This window comes from Cryptotermes secundus, unplaced genomic scaffold, assembly GCF_002891405.2.
Source record: "Cryptotermes secundus unplaced genomic scaffold, Csec_1.0 scaffold776, whole genome shotgun sequence".
Classification (NCBI taxonomy): domain Eukaryota; kingdom Metazoa; phylum Arthropoda; class Insecta; order Blattodea; family Kalotermitidae; genus Cryptotermes; species Cryptotermes secundus.
The window spans coordinates 272,280-290,352 of NW_019742976.1; the positions used below are offsets into that span (position 1 = coordinate 272,280).

The 18,073-nt window shown below is 42.4% G+C and overlaps 1 protein-coding gene across 2 annotated transcripts in view; it reads right to left on the reverse strand.

The window, feature by feature from the left end:
• LOC111873651 overlaps positions 1 to 11,160 on the reverse strand; it is a 67,390-nt gene extending 56,230 nt beyond the window's left edge. For both annotated transcript variants that reach the window (XM_023868560.2, XM_023868559.2), the window contains exon 1: positions 10,281 to 11,160. In XM_023868560.2, coding sequence (XP_023724328.1) covers positions 10,281 to 10,413 — 133 coding nt within the window. In that variant the 5' untranslated portion in view covers positions 10,414 to 11,160. The remainder of the gene's footprint in view (positions 1 to 10,280) is intronic.
• Between the last annotated feature and the right edge of the window lie 6,913 nt (positions 11,161 to 18,073).

Sequence of the window (18,073 nt, forward strand, 5' to 3'; positions counted from 1 at the left end):
AGGCTAAGAATATGCGAAGCTGTGCTTCACTCCCCAGTACGTCTTCCTGGCATCGTGCGTAATTAATTGAGCACGGGCACAACTTTACCTTCAACTTACTGTGTAGACACTCTACATTAAAATGAAAATTTTAGTCGATGCTTTGTATGTCTGAAATTGAAGTCTCTTGCCCTGTAGGAACAACATAGTTTAAGGTGGTTGAGCTGGGTCCTGAGGTCAATGTTTAAACTCTTGACAAATGAAGCAACTGAATGCCAGAGAAAACTGCATAATTGTGAAGTTTATGATTTCTATTCTTTAATAAATAGGGCACGCGGTAGCGTAGTTGGTTGAGGCCCCATGTCACAAGCCGGAAGATCTCGGGTTCAAGTCCCGATGAGATCATTGGATTTTTCAATTGACCTAATTGACCCTAGGGTCGATTCAGACTAACAGAAATGAGTACCAGGAACCTTCCTGAAGGTAAATGGCGGCTGGCGCATAAGGCTGACAACCTCACCAACATCTGTGAGTCGATTTTCTAAAAATGTGAGACCCTCGAAGTCTCACAACTCTATGGGCCTACACGGCCGGATACAGGGATGGATTTGCCTTTCATGTGTTACATTTTCTTCATGTTTTTATACATTTTGTCAACAGTGATGTGAGAAAATTATATTTCGTTACTGAATAAAAATGTTCCTATTTATTAAATTTAGTTATTTCAAATTGTGTAATAAGCAGACTATATTCCCTTGTATGTTACAAATACAACCAGTAGTTGATAAATGAAACCTGTACGGAATTCAACTTATTGATAGTCAATTTTGTAATCAATGTATTCTGTTTAGTCAACAGCGACATATCGTACATGTTATCCAGAAAAGGTGAAAATCTCTCATGTGCTGCGATAGTAGCTAAAGCAGGCCACTACTCCATATACGCTCTACGTCGAGTACGTAATTGGACGTATAACTCTTACAATTGTGAAGGAGAGCTTCAAATTTCTCCATATTGTTAACTCGTTACGGTTCTGTGAAATGAATGGTCCGGAGGGAAAAGTCGGTTTCGTTTTGCTGTGGGCACAGTTTCTCTGTCATCGTTTAACAATACCTGTTGCGACTTCTTTATTAACCGTCACAACACAACAGATATCAAGGCCAGTGCCCAGCTACGGCTCTGCTACATGTTTATGGTTATCAATAGCCATCATCAGGCAAATACATGGCTAACAACATATACACCACTGAACTGCAGTACTATTAAACTGGGTACAATACTATTAAACATATTAAACACTTGACGTAAAAAATACAATAGATCAGATTTTATAGTAAAAAACAAGAATAAAATTTTAATTGATGTTTTATAACATCGAATCAGTCGTTGGCTTTGTATTTTCATACGTTCCCATGGACAAATTGGAATGTTCTATATTTTTTCTTTTTGTATATAAGATTTATAGGAGGCACGTGATGTAGATGTAGTAAATTAATGTTAATTGTTTAGTCGGTGCCTCATCTTACAAAGTGTTGTCCGTTCTGTAGGGAACGTAAACAAGTACCTGTTGCTATGCACTGCGACATGTGCGGATTTACATTGACATGGATGGCTTAAGGCAAATGTGACAGTCGTAATTCAGGTTATCAGGTCCTGGTGTATCTCAAATTAAGTTTCTTTCGCGGTTTTGGCTATTTGGTCTACAGCACAATGTTCAGATTTGTTGGATAGAGGTAAAGTTGTCCCTGTGCTTAATTCATTAAGCATCATGCCATGAAGACGAATGGAGGGGGGGGATGTATAGCTCCACCAGTCTTGATCTCGACATCAATGGAAGTATGTGGTCAGCTTCACGCCCCGGTCGCTTTACCCCAGGAAAGGAGTCCTGGATACCCGTTGTACAGGAGGCTAGGCGAACCCCAGAGCCGGTCTGGATCCTGTGGAGCAGAGAAGAGTCTCTTGCCCCTGTCGGGAATCGAACCTAAGCCATACAGCCCGTAGGCCGTCGCTATACTGACTGAGTTCTCCGGGCAGCATAATTCTTAGGCACGTTGTTAGGAAACGCATTGATATATAAAGAGCAATGCCTTCTGAAATGCAATTCAGTATAATCCAGCAGAGGATTACCAATGTTTCGGAGTACAGTACTGTCTCCATCTTGCGGGTCGAAGAGGAAGCCGAGCAACCCAGTAAACCATTGCCTTACCTCTCTGTTGGGCAGTGAAATGGCGGATAGCGTAATTCTGCATGAAATTTGTTCTTCATGACTTTGCAAACTTTTGTTCACAAACTCCTTCCGGCTTGCAAACGAGACACATCTTACCACATAGAAATACATGTTAACGGTAGTTTATGGCAATTCAAAGGGCCTCGAAACGTCCTTATAGCACACATAGGAACAGCGCAATCTTCAGACTCTGAGGCACGGTCATTATGTCAAGGCTGAAGTAACACATCCGAGAATATGAAATTAAGAAGTGAAGGTGAAGATAATTTGAAATTGAAGCATTACTTTCGGGGAATTTTTCCTTTAAGGTGGAGCTACATTTACACATAGTTTATTTCTAAATTTGTTACGCGTCGGTGATTCTCATGAAGTGACAGGAAGTTGGAGAAAACTGCATAATGAGGAGCTTCATAACCTGTACTCTTCTCCAAGTATAATTAGAATGATCAAGTCAAGGAGGATGAGGTGGGCAGAGCATGTAGCATGAATGGGGGAGAGGAGAAATGTATATAGGATATTGGCGGGAAAGCCGGAAGGAAGGAGACAACTGGGAAGACCAAGGCGTAGGTGGGTTAACAATATTAAAATGGATCTTAGAGATATGGGATGGGATGGTATGGATTGGATTGATCTGGTTCAGGATAGGGACCGCTGGAGGGCTCTTGTGACCACGGTAATGATCCTTCGGATTCCATAAAATGTTGGGAAATTCTTGAGTAGCTGCACAATTGGCAGCTACTCAAGAAGAGCTGAACTCCTTGAGTGAGTGAGTCAATGATTCACACTGGCGAACCGCACTTAATAAACATATATATAGGCCTACACCAGCATGTGAAAATATTAATAATAATTAATTCGGATACGATATCAAACTCTTGCCCATGTTCTCAACGTGGTAAGACGCCTCATTCCGCATGTGAACTGGGTCGCAGTGGACTATTATACAAGTATATTCAGTTATAGTAACTTGTGTATAGGCCTGCATATGCGTACTAGGAACTACAAAACCACCTTTCTTACAAACTTCTTCTTCTGCGTACATGGATTAGGCATCATGCCTGGGCCTTTTGTGGCTCTTGAGGGAAATGTCTCTCTAGAGGCCTCCTTCGCAACATTCTGCCCCTCGATTTATGGATGAAAACTGTTTTCTATATTCTGTCCTAATCTATATAATGTTAAATATATAAATACAAATCATATAACTTCAAATATTACACTTTTTGCTGATGGTCGAGTGTTAATAGAAACAAATGAAAAACGGCTTCAAAGATCCTTACACTTCTTACATCAGCTCTGCAACACACACAACTTGAAAATATCTTTGATGAAAACCAAAAAGTGGCGTTCTGAGGAAGCCACCCATTTAAGACAAAAATAGTAAGTGAAGTGCATATACTGGAACGACTATCTTGTACAAACTTTATATTTTAATATATACACTCCTTATTTCTTTTGTTACAACATGTTCTCTTTACGGTGTATCAGAAATCTGACATTATTTTCGAATAAATACGACACTTTACGTTACCAAGATACTGTGTCATACAGACATGTTACTAAGCAGTGACTCTGTAAACACGGCCGTTGCTACTTAACGCCCGATACAAGCACGCACGCAACAATAGAACATCGGTGATGCAACCCGTTTATAGACAACGAATTGATAAACACGTCTACAACAATAGATGAACTGTTAAAAGAGGTGTTTTCTGTTTTCACCGTGACCCTGCGAGTCGTAGGAGGCGATGAAAACGGAAGTCTCAAATCTGTGACAGTAAAATATGGTCGCGAGTCCCAAGGGACTCGGACCCGAGAAACTGAGCTGGCAAGGGTCAGCAGCAAATACAAAAGTCAGACCCGTCCGTCGTCAGATAGGGCGCCCCACAAAAACAAGTCCGTAACTGTCAAACAGTAATAAATATCTGATCATGAGCCCCATCAGACATACTGACTGACTGACCGTCAGTCGGAATGTGACTTTGACTTGAGCTGAGCGCTGGCATTTCAGTTGAACCCTGCAAGGGAGGCTGAGAAGAGATGACGCTACAATATACGAATAGTTGACTGAATTGAGAGAGTTCAGTTACGGGATATTTGCCAGATAGGAGGCACCTGAGCGCAGGAAGCTGAAGACTCTCCACTCTTAACATCCGTTACCAGAAAACGACTCTTGGAGACACTGCGGGCTGGAGAAGACTTAATGTCTGCAGCAGTGATTTTTAAAGTGTGGAGACCAGCGATGGCGCTGTAATTACTTGTAGTTCCGAGTCGTGTGAATAAATCCAATATCCAATCCATACCCCGTCTATAGACACACCCCTAATTCGTGACAATATTTTACGACATTCCACTAAATTTATATCACTATCAATTTCCTTTTGCCAATAACATATCAATTTATCGATATTAACTGAAACATCACCTTATCACCACAAGACGTAAACTTGGAGGTGGAAACCGCGTTCTCCTGTGTAAGACGTCTGAGGGACTTCTGAGGAAAATGTTGAAGCCTTGGCAAGATTTCGCTCATTTTCTCTTCAGTGAGCACTCGGCTTTTCGATTCAGCTTTCTTCTTTACTCTATTTCCGAAGAATTTCAGTGCCTGAAAGTAAACTTCCTATTGGGTTGCCAGAAATGCGTACGAAACAACGGGAAATACTTCCAGCATCTGCCGGGATCTGGGTAGCCTTTATTTGCAATGCCTCTAGGTTGCAGGAGTGAGAGTTCTGCTCCTTGACGGCAGGAGGCCTCTGATCCTTTCGCCTGAGCCGAAGGCCTCAAGACGATCACGCTATACATACAGGCCGACCGTTACGTTTGGCACGGCCTCTCTTCCTGTATCTTGCCTGACTTTTCTTTAAAATATTAACTCCACTTAACTCCGTGGCCTGTAGTCCACAAGTGAACTATACCCACCGAGAGACCGCCGCTTGTCGGCGAAGTTAATGCCAACTTTTGCGGATACAGAGTGTCGTGTGGTCAGCGCAACGGATCCTCACGGCCGTTAATCTCGGTTTTCTAGACCGGAGCCGCTATTTCCTTGAAATAGCTCCTCGATTATCCTCACGAGGCTGAGTGGACCCCGTTCCAGACATACTACTTCTGACAAAATCTGGTAGAGCCGGGAATCGAACCCGGACGTCTGGATCTGCAACCAGGAACTCTGACCACTGGGCCACAGAGACAGTCTATTTAAAATATTACAAGAATTAATCAATTTAAATGGCAAATAATATATCTCAATAATGATGTTTATATCTAAGAGTTTGTATTGCATTTTTATTATTATGAATATTCATCCTGTTTTAAGTAATGTAAACAACCTACAGGTATGATGAGCATGGAGTGTTTGAGGTTTACACTGGTGGTTATGAAGAGTTCTAAATTCTCGGATATAACGCCGTGTAGTCCTTTAAAAGTCAACATACGTTTCAGAGGAAAATATTGCCTCTATCTTCAAGGTTATTCTTATTCTACGACCCCGAAGATTGAGGCTACATTTTTCTCCGAAACATCGGTTGAATTTCAGCGGACTACACGGCGGTATATCCCAGAAGATAGAAATCTTCGACCTATGCTGAGATGGTGTGTTTTGAATATTTCTTGAGTTTTTCGGACTACCGCACCACAAATTTTGAGTATTTTACCCTGTTCTAAGGGCGATGCAGAAATGACTGGCACCAGCAACAGTTTTCGAACATATAAATTCAAAACAAAATAACACTAAAGGCTGACGTTCAAACTGAAATCATCAGTTCGCTGCATCCAATATGAAAATCACTTAAGTACCTGAGCGATATATGCACCTAAGTCTTAGAAATTTGTGATCAGAAGCAACTTACAGGTCTGTAGAATACAGGACAAGAAATTGCGAAACAGTTCACAAATGTTTCCCTGACTGCTGCTTAACGGTACAACCAATTCCTGACATACACAATAACAGACACAGCAGTTCATTGACAGGTGACTAGCGCAATGTTCTCAGTCAGAGACTATTACGGAATCTATTATTCAAAAGATTTGGGCAAAAAAAAATGGCCTCGTTGAATTCTCAACATATTGTGGCATCTATTATTCAAAAGAGACGGGTAAATAAAAGGCCGAATTGAATATTCAATATAAATTATGGCTCACAGCGACAAAGGCATAACTGTCTTGACAGAGACTAAAATCTGGCCATGGACCATAAAATGGGGTTCGACATCAGGAAAAACTGACTGCCTGACCGCCAGTCGAAACGTGACTTTGGCTTTAACTTTGATTCAACATAAATTTAAGTATAAGTGATTTTATTAAAACAGTTTTCGTAATGAATAAGGTCAGGATACTTTCTTTCTTTCTTTTTATAGTCCCTTCTTCAACCACTTTTTATTTACCAGTCAGAAGTTTATTGTAAGGTAAATGGTAAAGCTGTCCCACTGCTTAATAAATTCAACACCACATCTTGCAAACATAGGGAGAAGTAGAGATATTTCTTCCCAATGCTTAACCTAGACAACAGGTAGACTTGAACGGTCAGCTTTGAGCACCGGCCGCTTTACCCCAGCGGAAATGAACCCCGATGTCCGTTAGAGGCTGGATGGTCCCAAGAACCCGTTTTCCCGATGTAGAAAGGAGATTAATTTATTGCCCCTCCTAAAACTCAAACCCTGATCCCTCGGCTGTGCAGCCTGCAGCCCTTCGCTATACCGACTGAACTGTCTCGGCTCTGAGGGTTTTGATTAATTCATTTGATCAATCAAGGATCCGGTAGGGCTTGTTTGTTGGACTGCCTGGTCCACCACAATCGCAAGGTCTCAGCCAGCAAAGCAGAAACAGGGATAGAAACTGTATTCTGAAAGCGATTCGAACCAACGATCAGGAGAGGCACTGGGGCAGGATTTTCTCTGAGTTTACTTGCTTTTATCCTGCTAATCTTTATTCCGCCTGGCCGGGGTTCGATTCCCATTAAGGACAAGGGATTTTTATCTTCTCCAAGAATCAAGGCCGGTTGAGGAACCCACACAGCCTCCTATCCAATGGATGCTCTTTCCTTGTTGGTAAAGCTGCCGAAGCGTGAAGCTGACAACTCATCTGCATCTAGTGCCGAGATCAATAATGGTGGAGCTTTACCTACACTGTCGCATACGTCTTCACGGCATATTGCTTAATTAATTAAGCACAGGAACAACTTTACCTAAGTTCACTCCGCCTTTACTCCAGACACGTTCATGGCCCTGACCACGAAGCAAATTATCTAAGCTGGAGACTTCGCATTTGACTCCGCACTTGGCCAGTAACAAAGTCACGAAATTGGTCTTGTTTTGGAGATCCCTCCCACTTGCTGCTAACACAGCACAGTGCATACCGCGTTCTTTCATTTAGTCATAATGAATCAAACGTAAATGATCGTTCCAGGCCCAGGGCGGTAACCTCAGGGTTCAATGGCCTTCCTCTTATTCTAACTTCAGTTATACAATGTCGTGTTGGTATTGCAGCTACTGCTGTTTCGCAAGTGACCTTCTTTCTTTCCTCCACAGTCCTGCCTAGTGCAGTCCTCCTCCCTACAATAACAATGCTGGTACGTAGGAAAGTGGTCGCCCGGTGATTTCCAGTGCTTCATATTACATCACAACTTTCCTGCTGCTTTGAAATGAGCAGTGTTTTAAAAGGGATGTAAATTAAAGTATAATTAGAATGATAAGTCAAGTAATACGAGATGAGCAGTACACGTAGCACGAATGGGGAATAAAAAGAGAGCATGTAGGATTCTCAGAAGGAAAGAGACTACTAGGAAGACCTAGACGTAGGTTGGAGGATGTAGGTTGGGATGTGGTGTTATGGAGAGGATTGATCTGGCACAGGATAGGGACTAGTGGAGGGCTCGTGGTAACACGGTAATTAACCATCGGATTCCAAAAAATGTTGGTAAGTTCTTCAGTAACAGCATATCTGGCTACTTCTCATGAAGAGCTCAGCGTCATGGAGTTCGTGACCTCGGCACTATATACAGTAGATGTGAGTGGTAAACGACACAACGCAGCCAGTTTAATCCCGTCAGGAATCGCACCCCGATCCTCGGGTCGGCACACCCTAGCCCGTCGCTATGCCGACTCATAGAATATTTATATATAGGCAAAGTTGTGTTTGTACTCCGCCATGAAGACATATGGGGGATTGGAGGTACTAAATGGGAGTGTTCAGCTTCACGCCGCGGCCGCCATTACCATTGGATAGGAGGCTGGGTGGGCCCCTCAGCCAGTCTGAGCGTTACGGAGAAAAGAAAAACCTCTCCCATTCCGGGAAACGAGGAATATTTGTATACAGGTAATAAGAACATACCGGAATGCAAGTTGTTACAGATCCACTGCGTACAGGTACACACTCTAGGTGTCTGCTCCTCTGTATACTCTGCCTAGGTGTAGAGCTAGCTTTTCCTGCACTGTTCACGTTGCATCCCTAGGAACGTATGTAGTACATCAGCAATATTGCATTTAACTGTTCGGAACTCGGTAAGGTGTTAAGAGAGGGAGGCATAGATACAGTGACATTTCTCTGCAGCTTCCAGATGGATTCTGGGGCCCACTCAGCCCCCTATCCGAAGGGTAGACGGGGTTCTCTATTCTGACCTTTCTCCGATATTCTGCTTAGATTTCACCCATCCATCAGTAAAGGTGCCCTTGTTTAATCTTCCACACCACTTCCAGAAACACCCTTAAAATAATAGGCAAGGTGTCCCAGTGCTTAATTACGCACCACACTAAGTAGATATATGGGAGAGTGAAGGTGTATATTTATCTGTGGCTCAACAGCGCTTTGTTGGACCATTTTTATTGTTAGTGGGGTGGCACTAAGTCCCTTGTACTGCGGCCACTTCTGGCCTATTGTACTAGTCCCAGATGATGGGTGATGGTGATTGTGGAGTAATTGGTGGAATGAAGATTGGCAGGGGAAACCGAAGTACTCGGAGAAAACCTGCCCCAGCGCCACTTTGTCCCCCACAAATCCCACTTGACCAGAGCCGGGATCGAACCCGGGCCGCCGCGGGGGAAAGCCAGCGACTAACTGCTTGAGCTATGGTGCGGCCCTTTGTTGGATCTTGATCGCTTTTTCAGTTTCTTGATTCTTTACAGTCGGTAGGACTCCTTGGACGGGAGATCAGCCCATCGCAAGGCCGATACCTACAAACAGAACAGCACAAACATAGGATAAAAGCACACACACATCCATGCCTCAAGTGGGATTAGAACCCACGATCCCAGTGTTTGAGCGGGCGCGCCACTGTGATCGGCACAATAAACTTACAGTTTCATATAATTCTTAACCTCAGCTTTAGAGGGAGATGAGTGGACTGCTTCTGGCTTCGGCTGCTTTATTCCCAGAATTTTCAGTACGCATTAAACGGAAAGCTGGACGGAACCCAGATCCGGTCTGGACACTATGGAGATAAGAAAACGCTCTTGCACCTGCTGGGAATCCAATCACAAATTCTCTACCGTCCATGGCACAGCCTAGCCTGTATGACTTCTCCTATAAACTGGGACTGACATTGCAACTACAATATTGCTCTGATACTGAAATTGTAATACTGGCCTGGTTTCGTTAGAATCATGATCGAATTGCAGTGATACTGCCGAGTTATTTCACTGTACAGGAATATCGTGGTTCGACTGCCGGCAAATGCGCCTCTGGAGCCTATCCAGCCCTCTATACAATGAGTACCATGAAGAGGACCCCGAGTCAAACCGTCCGGAGTGTAAAACTGACTATTCATCGTCTAGTTCCAAGGATAAGAATGCATGGAACTGTACCTCTGCCCCCCTATACATTTTCATGCTGTGACGCTTAATGGAGTACATGCTAGCTTGCTTCCATCTACGAGAACCAACATTGTGTGACACACCGCCTGGTTAGTTACCAACCTACAACCAGTCCCCCATCGACACAATTTTGTTTCCACAAAGTAAAAGGTAATCCACAAGGCGGACCGGTTTACTCACACAAATGTCTTTTTATTTATTTTCATACATCCACCCCTTTAATGTGACCGCAGTCACGATGAAAGGTTGAAGACCTCAGCAGTTTCCTTACTTACCTGCAACAGACATCAACAGAAGCAAGATGCCCACTAGCGCCTTCGTTAATGTCCAGCGGCAGAGAGCATAACCAGACACATTCATGACAACACTGGTCGCCATCTTTGAAGTTGGGGTTATCTGTTCACTCATCACCACACTTCACGTCACAATGGCAAGAAAAACACACATTTAAATATCTAACTAAACACATTTCTCTATATGTGTGTTTACGTTTCATTGCTAAGGTGTCCCTAAACAACGAATCCGCAAAACAAAATAAAAAGTCTTTAGTTGCGAATAAAATGGACTTCCGTTTTTCATTGCATTATTTCAGTTTTGTGCTCTTCTTTTCGTTTTGTTCTACAAATAATTTGGAGGCACCGATTTTACTTGGTACACATCTCCTCACTTCCTGTACTTCACTAATTCTCATTCACATTCGTCCGAAGTTTAATTTAGTGACTTTAGTATTTTGTATATCACTAGAAATATGAGCCTCCTTCTTGACAGTCTCTTCTGTTCAAATTACTAATAAGTTAATTAACTGAAATAACTCATGTGGTATTAATTTCCAATGTAGACTATGGCGCATCTGTATCATGGTGTCACACTGTCTCTTCATATACATTTACAAACATTTTTAACTGAATTCGAAATCGTGTTCATTTCAATCAAAGACTTAATTGTAACATGTATAAAGTCTAACCACAGTAGCGTTTCTTCCTAAAACGTACATAACTTTTGAACATGTGTAAAATGTGAGAAGTAAATGGCACATATATACTGGTGTAAAAGTTTTGACAGATATTAACTAGGGCGAGTTACTCTGCAAGTACCTGTACGCAAACGCCCAACTTACTCACTTCACGTTCATTCCCACACTGAAGTTGATGTTGCAGTTGCACCTAGAAGATGGCATCTATTCTTTCTCTCTTTCTCTCTTCACTCAGCTGTTAACTTCACGGCTGTGTCCGCTTTCTCTTCCCCCTGCGTCTGTCTACCTTGCAACACCGGTCTGCCATACGGGCTGCGGGGTCACCCTCACCAACGTGGCTCGCTAACGTATCCTGAAAGAGTTGTCCTTGTTCCTATTTGAGCACCACGCAATGAAGACATGTAGCAGGGCGCAGGAATAGCTCCGCGTCATACTTGAGTGGTTGGATTCATGCAACAGTAGGTTTACCTCCGGGTACCCATTGGCTAGGAGGCTGGTTGGGCCCCCTGGCCGATCAGGGTGCAGTGGAAAAAGTCGTTTGCCCCCCGTCCTGAATCGAAACTCGATCCATCTGTCGTGCAGTCGACAGCTGAGTCACAGTACAAAGTGAGCTATCCCTAATAAGTTTCGTCCAAAGAATTGTAGGATGAGTACACATTACTTCCCATATTTTGAAAAAAAAAAACATTAAAAGAGACTTGCGCGATTGCCATGCTGGCTGTCTCTGTGTATCCCCCCTATCAGTTTTTGAAAGGCTGAACCAGTCTTTAGGAAACTTGAAGTATGCCGTCTTCTGGGATGTGGCGCCGTGTAGATTTTGTGTGAACCGACGTTTCGGAAGAACGTATCGCCTCCATCTTCGGGGTACAAAAACCCGCGAGCGAGGAATCAGCGTGAAGCAGGTGGCAGTCTGCAGGCTGCAGACACCTGCTTGTGCTGGGATGCTTATACTGCCGAGACACACTCCTCCGTGTAACTGTGTGGCCAGGCGTCTTTCCCGCAACTAGCCCAACTGTGGCACACTCTAGCCCGCAAAAGACAAAATCAATTCAGTCATCCCCAGTGTTCAGTTATTATCAAAATATGGTCCTTAATCCATTTTTGCTTTTTCATTCGTGCCTATTATTATAATAGACATGTATAGAACATAGAAAAATCGTGACAGGAAAGCCGAGCAGAAGATGGATCTCAGGGAGACGGTTTGTTAGGATGAGAAGTAATTGGGATTTCTCAGGATAGTGTCCAGTGGCTGGATGTAGCATTGCTTGCGTTAAACCTTGAGATTCAGTTACCACAATCTTGGTTGGTTAGTTAGTTAGTTAGTTAGTTAGTTAGTTAATTACGCGGCGGCTGCTATAGCTTAGGCGGTTAGTCTCCGGCTTTCCACCGCGGCGGCCCGGGTTTGAGCCAAGGTCAGGTTATATGGAATTTTTGGTAGAAGAAGTGACACTGGGGCAGGTTTTCTCCGAGTACTTCGGTTTCCCCCGCCAATTCTCATTCCTCACACTGCTCCACTCATCATCATCCGGGGCTGGTACAATAGGCCAAATAGTGGCCGACATAGTTTCAACCCACCAAAAGAAAGTAAGGAAAACTACTTACATAGTTAGTTAGAAGGAGATTTCACGAAACTTACTAGGAGATTCTCATAATAATTTAGTTTTCAGGACCCTTGTTACGCAGTTTTCAGACGCTTTTCTAGTCACGAAATGTCCTCATTCCCCCCTGATCCAGATGTCTGTTCCCTAAATCCTTCCACTGACCCTATCCTGAGCCAACTAAACCATTCATCATACTCACATCCAACTAATTTCGAATACAATTTAATATTACCCTCTCATTTGCCCTGAATCTTCCACTCGTTTTATTCCCTTTTCGTAGCAAGTTTTTGAAAATTAATGCATCACGGAAAAATCTGGCCCTGTAAGGGATGAAGCCGTAAAGAAAGAAAATGAAGTTCTGTGGACAATGCCGAATCAGCTTTTCTTTTTCGCATGAAGATTTCAAAAAGAGATTCTGTTTTAGTACAAATTAATTTCTTTCTTTTGTGTTTCGTAGTTGCAGATGTTGTGTTCGCCTGGGCCTTGCTTCCACGCAGTTCTGGTTACAAACCGCAGACCCGTTTGCAACGAACTGAAAATCATTTCTTGAGCTGCGTCTCGAAGAACATGAACTTCCTCCGACTTGCCTGACTTCATGAAACTGACGAAGTCTGAGTGCACGGAATCTGAAGCAGAGGACGGCTACCACGTTACAGCTGCAAACGGAAACTGCATGTAACAGACCTACTTGTGATGTGACTGATCTGGAACTGCGTATTTCACAACAAACAGAAATTAAGGAACATTTTAATAGCTCTGCGGAAGTTTACTGTCTTCTAGGCCTCGCCATAGCTCAAGCGGTTAGTCGCTGGCTTCCCACCGCGGCGGCCCGAGTTCGATCCCGGGGTCTAGTCAAGTGGGATTTGTGATGGGCAAAGTGGCGCTGGGGCGGGTTTTTCTCCGAGTACTACGGTTTCCCTTGCCAATCTTCATTCCACCAAATTCCCCATCATCATAATCACCCGGGGCAAGTACAATAGGCCAATCAGTGGCCGCCGTGCCGAGTGGACCAAGTTGGACTCCACACCCCACTAAGCGAATTAAAAGAAATTACTGTCTTCTATGGTGTGGTGCTGTGTAGTCTGGTATAAGTTTAACGAAGTTTATGAAGAAAAAGCAGGGATCTGAAGGCGCCCGAAGCCTTTACACCGTACTATATGATCATGAGTCCCTTGGGACTCGGAACCAAGAATCGCTGTGCTGGTGAGGGCCAGCAGCAATATACTGGACTGGACTGGACGTTAGCAAGACTCAGCTCGGATATACTCGTGCTGAATGTAGGGTGCAAGAAACGTAGCGCTGACACGGAAAATTCGGCCCCTGCCAGTCGTCGAAGTGGAGGTCCCATTTCTAAGCACATACATGTCTAGGACAGAACAAAAATCTTGGTCCTGTATCTCGACGAAACTTGAGCGCAAGAATGACTGTGCTGGCGAGGCCCAGCAGGAATTTATCCGACCAAACGAGCAACGCGTTGTCCCCATTTTTGGAATTCTCTCCTTCTTAGTCTTCTGCAATTTTTCTTATATTCATAATAATAATAATGATGATGATAATAATAATAATAATAATAATAATAATAATAATAATAGCAAAGTAGCAGAAGTTTAAAGTATTTGACTCCCTGCAAAAATGTAATGAATTGAATGGCACTAAATCCATCTATTTCCATAATCATGCGTTACAATTCAATAATTAATCGTGTAACTAAGAACACCTGAAGATACCCTTTAAGAGTCGAAAAGTGTAGCGTGGTTTAAATTAAAAAAGCATAGTTACTTTGACGGCTGAATTTTTAAAATTAATAATATTAATAATAACTAACTAGTGCTTGTTCCACCTCGCAATTTGAAGCCGTCGCTCTTGCAAAGGCACTGACAAGAGGCCACGTACGAGTATATCGGTAGGGAAGCATTCATTCGCACGAAATCCACACAAGCCAGTCAGCTGTTCGGAACGTTTCTGATAGCGAAATATGGACGGACAGCCACAGACACTTTTATATAATATGCCTCATTTCTTGTATAATAGAGAAAGTATTCTAAAAATAAAAACATTTGTTTTGAAAGTAGTTATCACTGTAGGAAAAAGCTGGTAAATTTATATTCTTGACACCAAATAATTTGCATTGTCTTTCTTTGAATGTAGTTTTGGCAAAAACCTTTTATAAATTTATGATTTGTTCATATTTTATTAATACAGATTGATGGGTGTGTAGCTAGATTTGCATGAGGTCCCCTACATAATCCTACAGCCTACAAACTACAGTTTGCCAAATAAGATTTAGGTGCCCTGTATGTAGCCCTAGCAGTCGTTGCGTGCGCCTTGCCCTTCTCTGGTTGCAGAGTGACTAGAGGATTGAGAAGCCGGGCCCTGTTCCAGATATGCCGACTTTTATTATAGTGGAAATAAACAGTTCTCGAAATGTCTTTACATGTTTATCCGTGCTTACTTACTTACTTACTTACTTACTTACTTACTTACTTACTTACTTACTCATGGAGCTGAGCCCTTCTGGAGGAGCCGCCAATTCTGCAGCTACTCAAGAATTTCCCAGCATTTTATGGAACTCGAAGGTTCAGTACCGTGTTCACAAGAGTCCTGCACTGGTCCCTATCCTGAGCCAGATCTATCCAATCCATCCCATCCCATCCTATCTCTCTAAGATCCATTCTAATATTGTCCACCCACCTACGCCTTGGTCTTCCCTGTGGTCTCTTTCCTTCTGGCTTTCCCACCAATATCCTATACGCATTCCTCGACTCCCCCATTCGTGCTACATAGCCTGCTCACCTCATCCTCCTTGACTTGATCATTCTAATTATACTTGGAGAAGAGTACAAGTTATGATGGTGCCATTGTAAATAAAATAAGGGTTTTCATAATCATCTTGATTATTTTATGTAATCATTTTTGTGTGCTTTTACAGTTAATTTCGCCGTGAGACAGAATATGTTTCTAAATAACTGCAGCAATCATTTTCCGAGATATATGGAAGGGTTAATTGTTTTAATTAACTGTGTTACTTTCAATGAAAGTAACACGGTAAAACAGAAAACAGAAAACAGAACATCTCTGTTCAGAATCGTGGACAAATATACAGTCTCTGGGTTCATACGTTTTGTTTCTCAAACGGACAGCCGTGACGAGAGTGTAAGTACAGGTAGGTTAAGTGGAAACATTTTGAATTCAAATGCTTTTCTGCACTTCTAAGAAGAAATTAGAACTGAATGAGCTTGGTAGGACAAACAAACAGGAGACTTGTCCCATATGTAGCAAAGAAGAAGACTGGTAACTAGTGGCGGCTCGTAGCTTTCATATGTGGTGAGGCTAGTCACTATATTTAATTCGTGGCAATCGAAATTCGATTAATCTTGCATATATAACCCAATAAGCCATAAAATAAGTTATTTTAGACTTTACTACTATATATATATACACTTGATACATACACTCTAATAATTCATTTTGTATTGCTTTAGAAGTGTATTTTGATACAGTTGCAGTATGTAAATGTTCTTCTAGAATCCTATCCAAATGTGCCACTTCCGATAGTAAATCCCAGAAAACGTCTCGAATGTGAGATGACTGAGTTTCATCGCGCCCTCGTAGTGGAAGTTCATGAGTTTCGCAGAATTTCAGACAATTTATTGTTCTATCTAAAACGTGCCTATTCTTATCTACTAACTTATTGTGGCGTTCAATTGAAGTACGATATCCCTTATTTAATTGAGCAAGTACGTTGACAGAATCTAGCAATTTAAATTTAAATGTGCAAAACCGACGCTTTGTATTCTTTTACTCGTTCAGAAAGCTGCTTCAAATCTTTAATACCTGATAATGCCCACCTCTTATCCCCACGAAACAGAACACACACGAAACAAGAGAATGATTCTCTCTCTTCACTTACACTTAACCAGCTTTTCTTAGCAAACCACGAAAATGAGAATGATCTTTTCTGGTCCTTTTCCACTTTGTTCTAGTGTAAGATCTTTTGGCTGATGCGCACAGAGTTTCTTTATGTGGAACTTTCCTTCTAAATTCAATGAAGAAAACGGTGTCTTAAAAGCGCGTCAATTTTATTCGTCTTATGATGGAAACACAGATTGAGACGTGAAGGAAAACAATTTGGAGGGAACAGATTTGGGACGATGAAATGCAAAGTTAAATGTGAAAGGATGGTAAGAAAGCTCGAAAATGAAGCAGAAATGCGGCTTGTAGAAATCAGGGGCTAACAATAGGAGTGTTAATAACTAAATCCTGATCTCTGACTTGTATTCTCACATTAAGTGCATTAAATCGAACATGCAGCGTTTCCCGCCCTACTTTCACATCCCAAATTTAGGAACACCTGTTCAGGCATCAGTTGAAAACGTAAACACTTCTCATTTATCCTAGAACCTGTACACCCCTCTTGTTATTTATTTATTCGCAGTTACAATATTTCTCTTCCCCACGTGTGACAAAATTCGTTAAAGTGTCATATTATGAACAATATTTTAACATTGTCGTGGGCGTCATTGAATTATTTCTCAAATCGTGTTTTGCACATCCCTAATCTGGACTTAAGCCGGTCACGGTAGCCGAGTGGCCTAAGGCATGCATGCACTGTCTTCGCTACCTCGGAAGCCGGGATCGTGGGTTCGAATCCCACTCAGGGCATGGATGTTTAGTTTGTGTGTGTGCGTTTTTCTGTGTTTGTGTACAGGTAGAGGCCTTGCGACGAGCTGATCACCCGCCCAAGGAGTTCTACCGAATGTGTAAGATCTAGAAAACCCGAAGTGAACGGAGAAGTTCATGGAGGTAGGCCTAGGCCCACTGGGGCTGTAGTGCCCAGTAAAAAAACCTGGACTTAAGACTATATGAAAATTAAGTTGGATTAAATTATAAGACAGGCATTTGCGATTTCTTCCTCCTTCGTCATTCATAAAGTTTTTAATTGCTTCATGGAGTTATATTATAAAAATTTTTTTCCCCCCGCTTCTTAATATGCAGGTCTGTGCCCTCTTGCTCCTGCAGAAGCGGGGGCAGATGCACATAAGTGCTAAGTGCTATCACATTATCGTTATAAGTGCTCGCTGCTCTGTCCTAGAAAGAACCCTCAATATGTGTCAGCGCCACCTGCGAACCGTCACCTTTCCTCCCGTACATGCTTGCATTATTACGGGGTAATGCCCAGCAATCAGTGGCGTGCAGAACCTTATAGTAATCTCAGAAAACTTTTGCAGTATGATATAATCGAATTGTTTCCACCTGTAATTTTACATTCCATTGATTTACGCAAGGAAGCTGTGTCCATGCCGTGCCATAGCTGCAGTTGTTATCGAATTTAAACTGAAAGAATTATTGTTAAGTGGTAAGTAGGAATGTCAGATCGGAGATTACTTAATGATGCTACATCAGTGGCCACAATAACTTATTGAGACTTTCCTGAAAAGCAGATAATCAAAAAATAAACAGAAACTCCATGGTTTTAGTCCGCAAGCGAACTAAA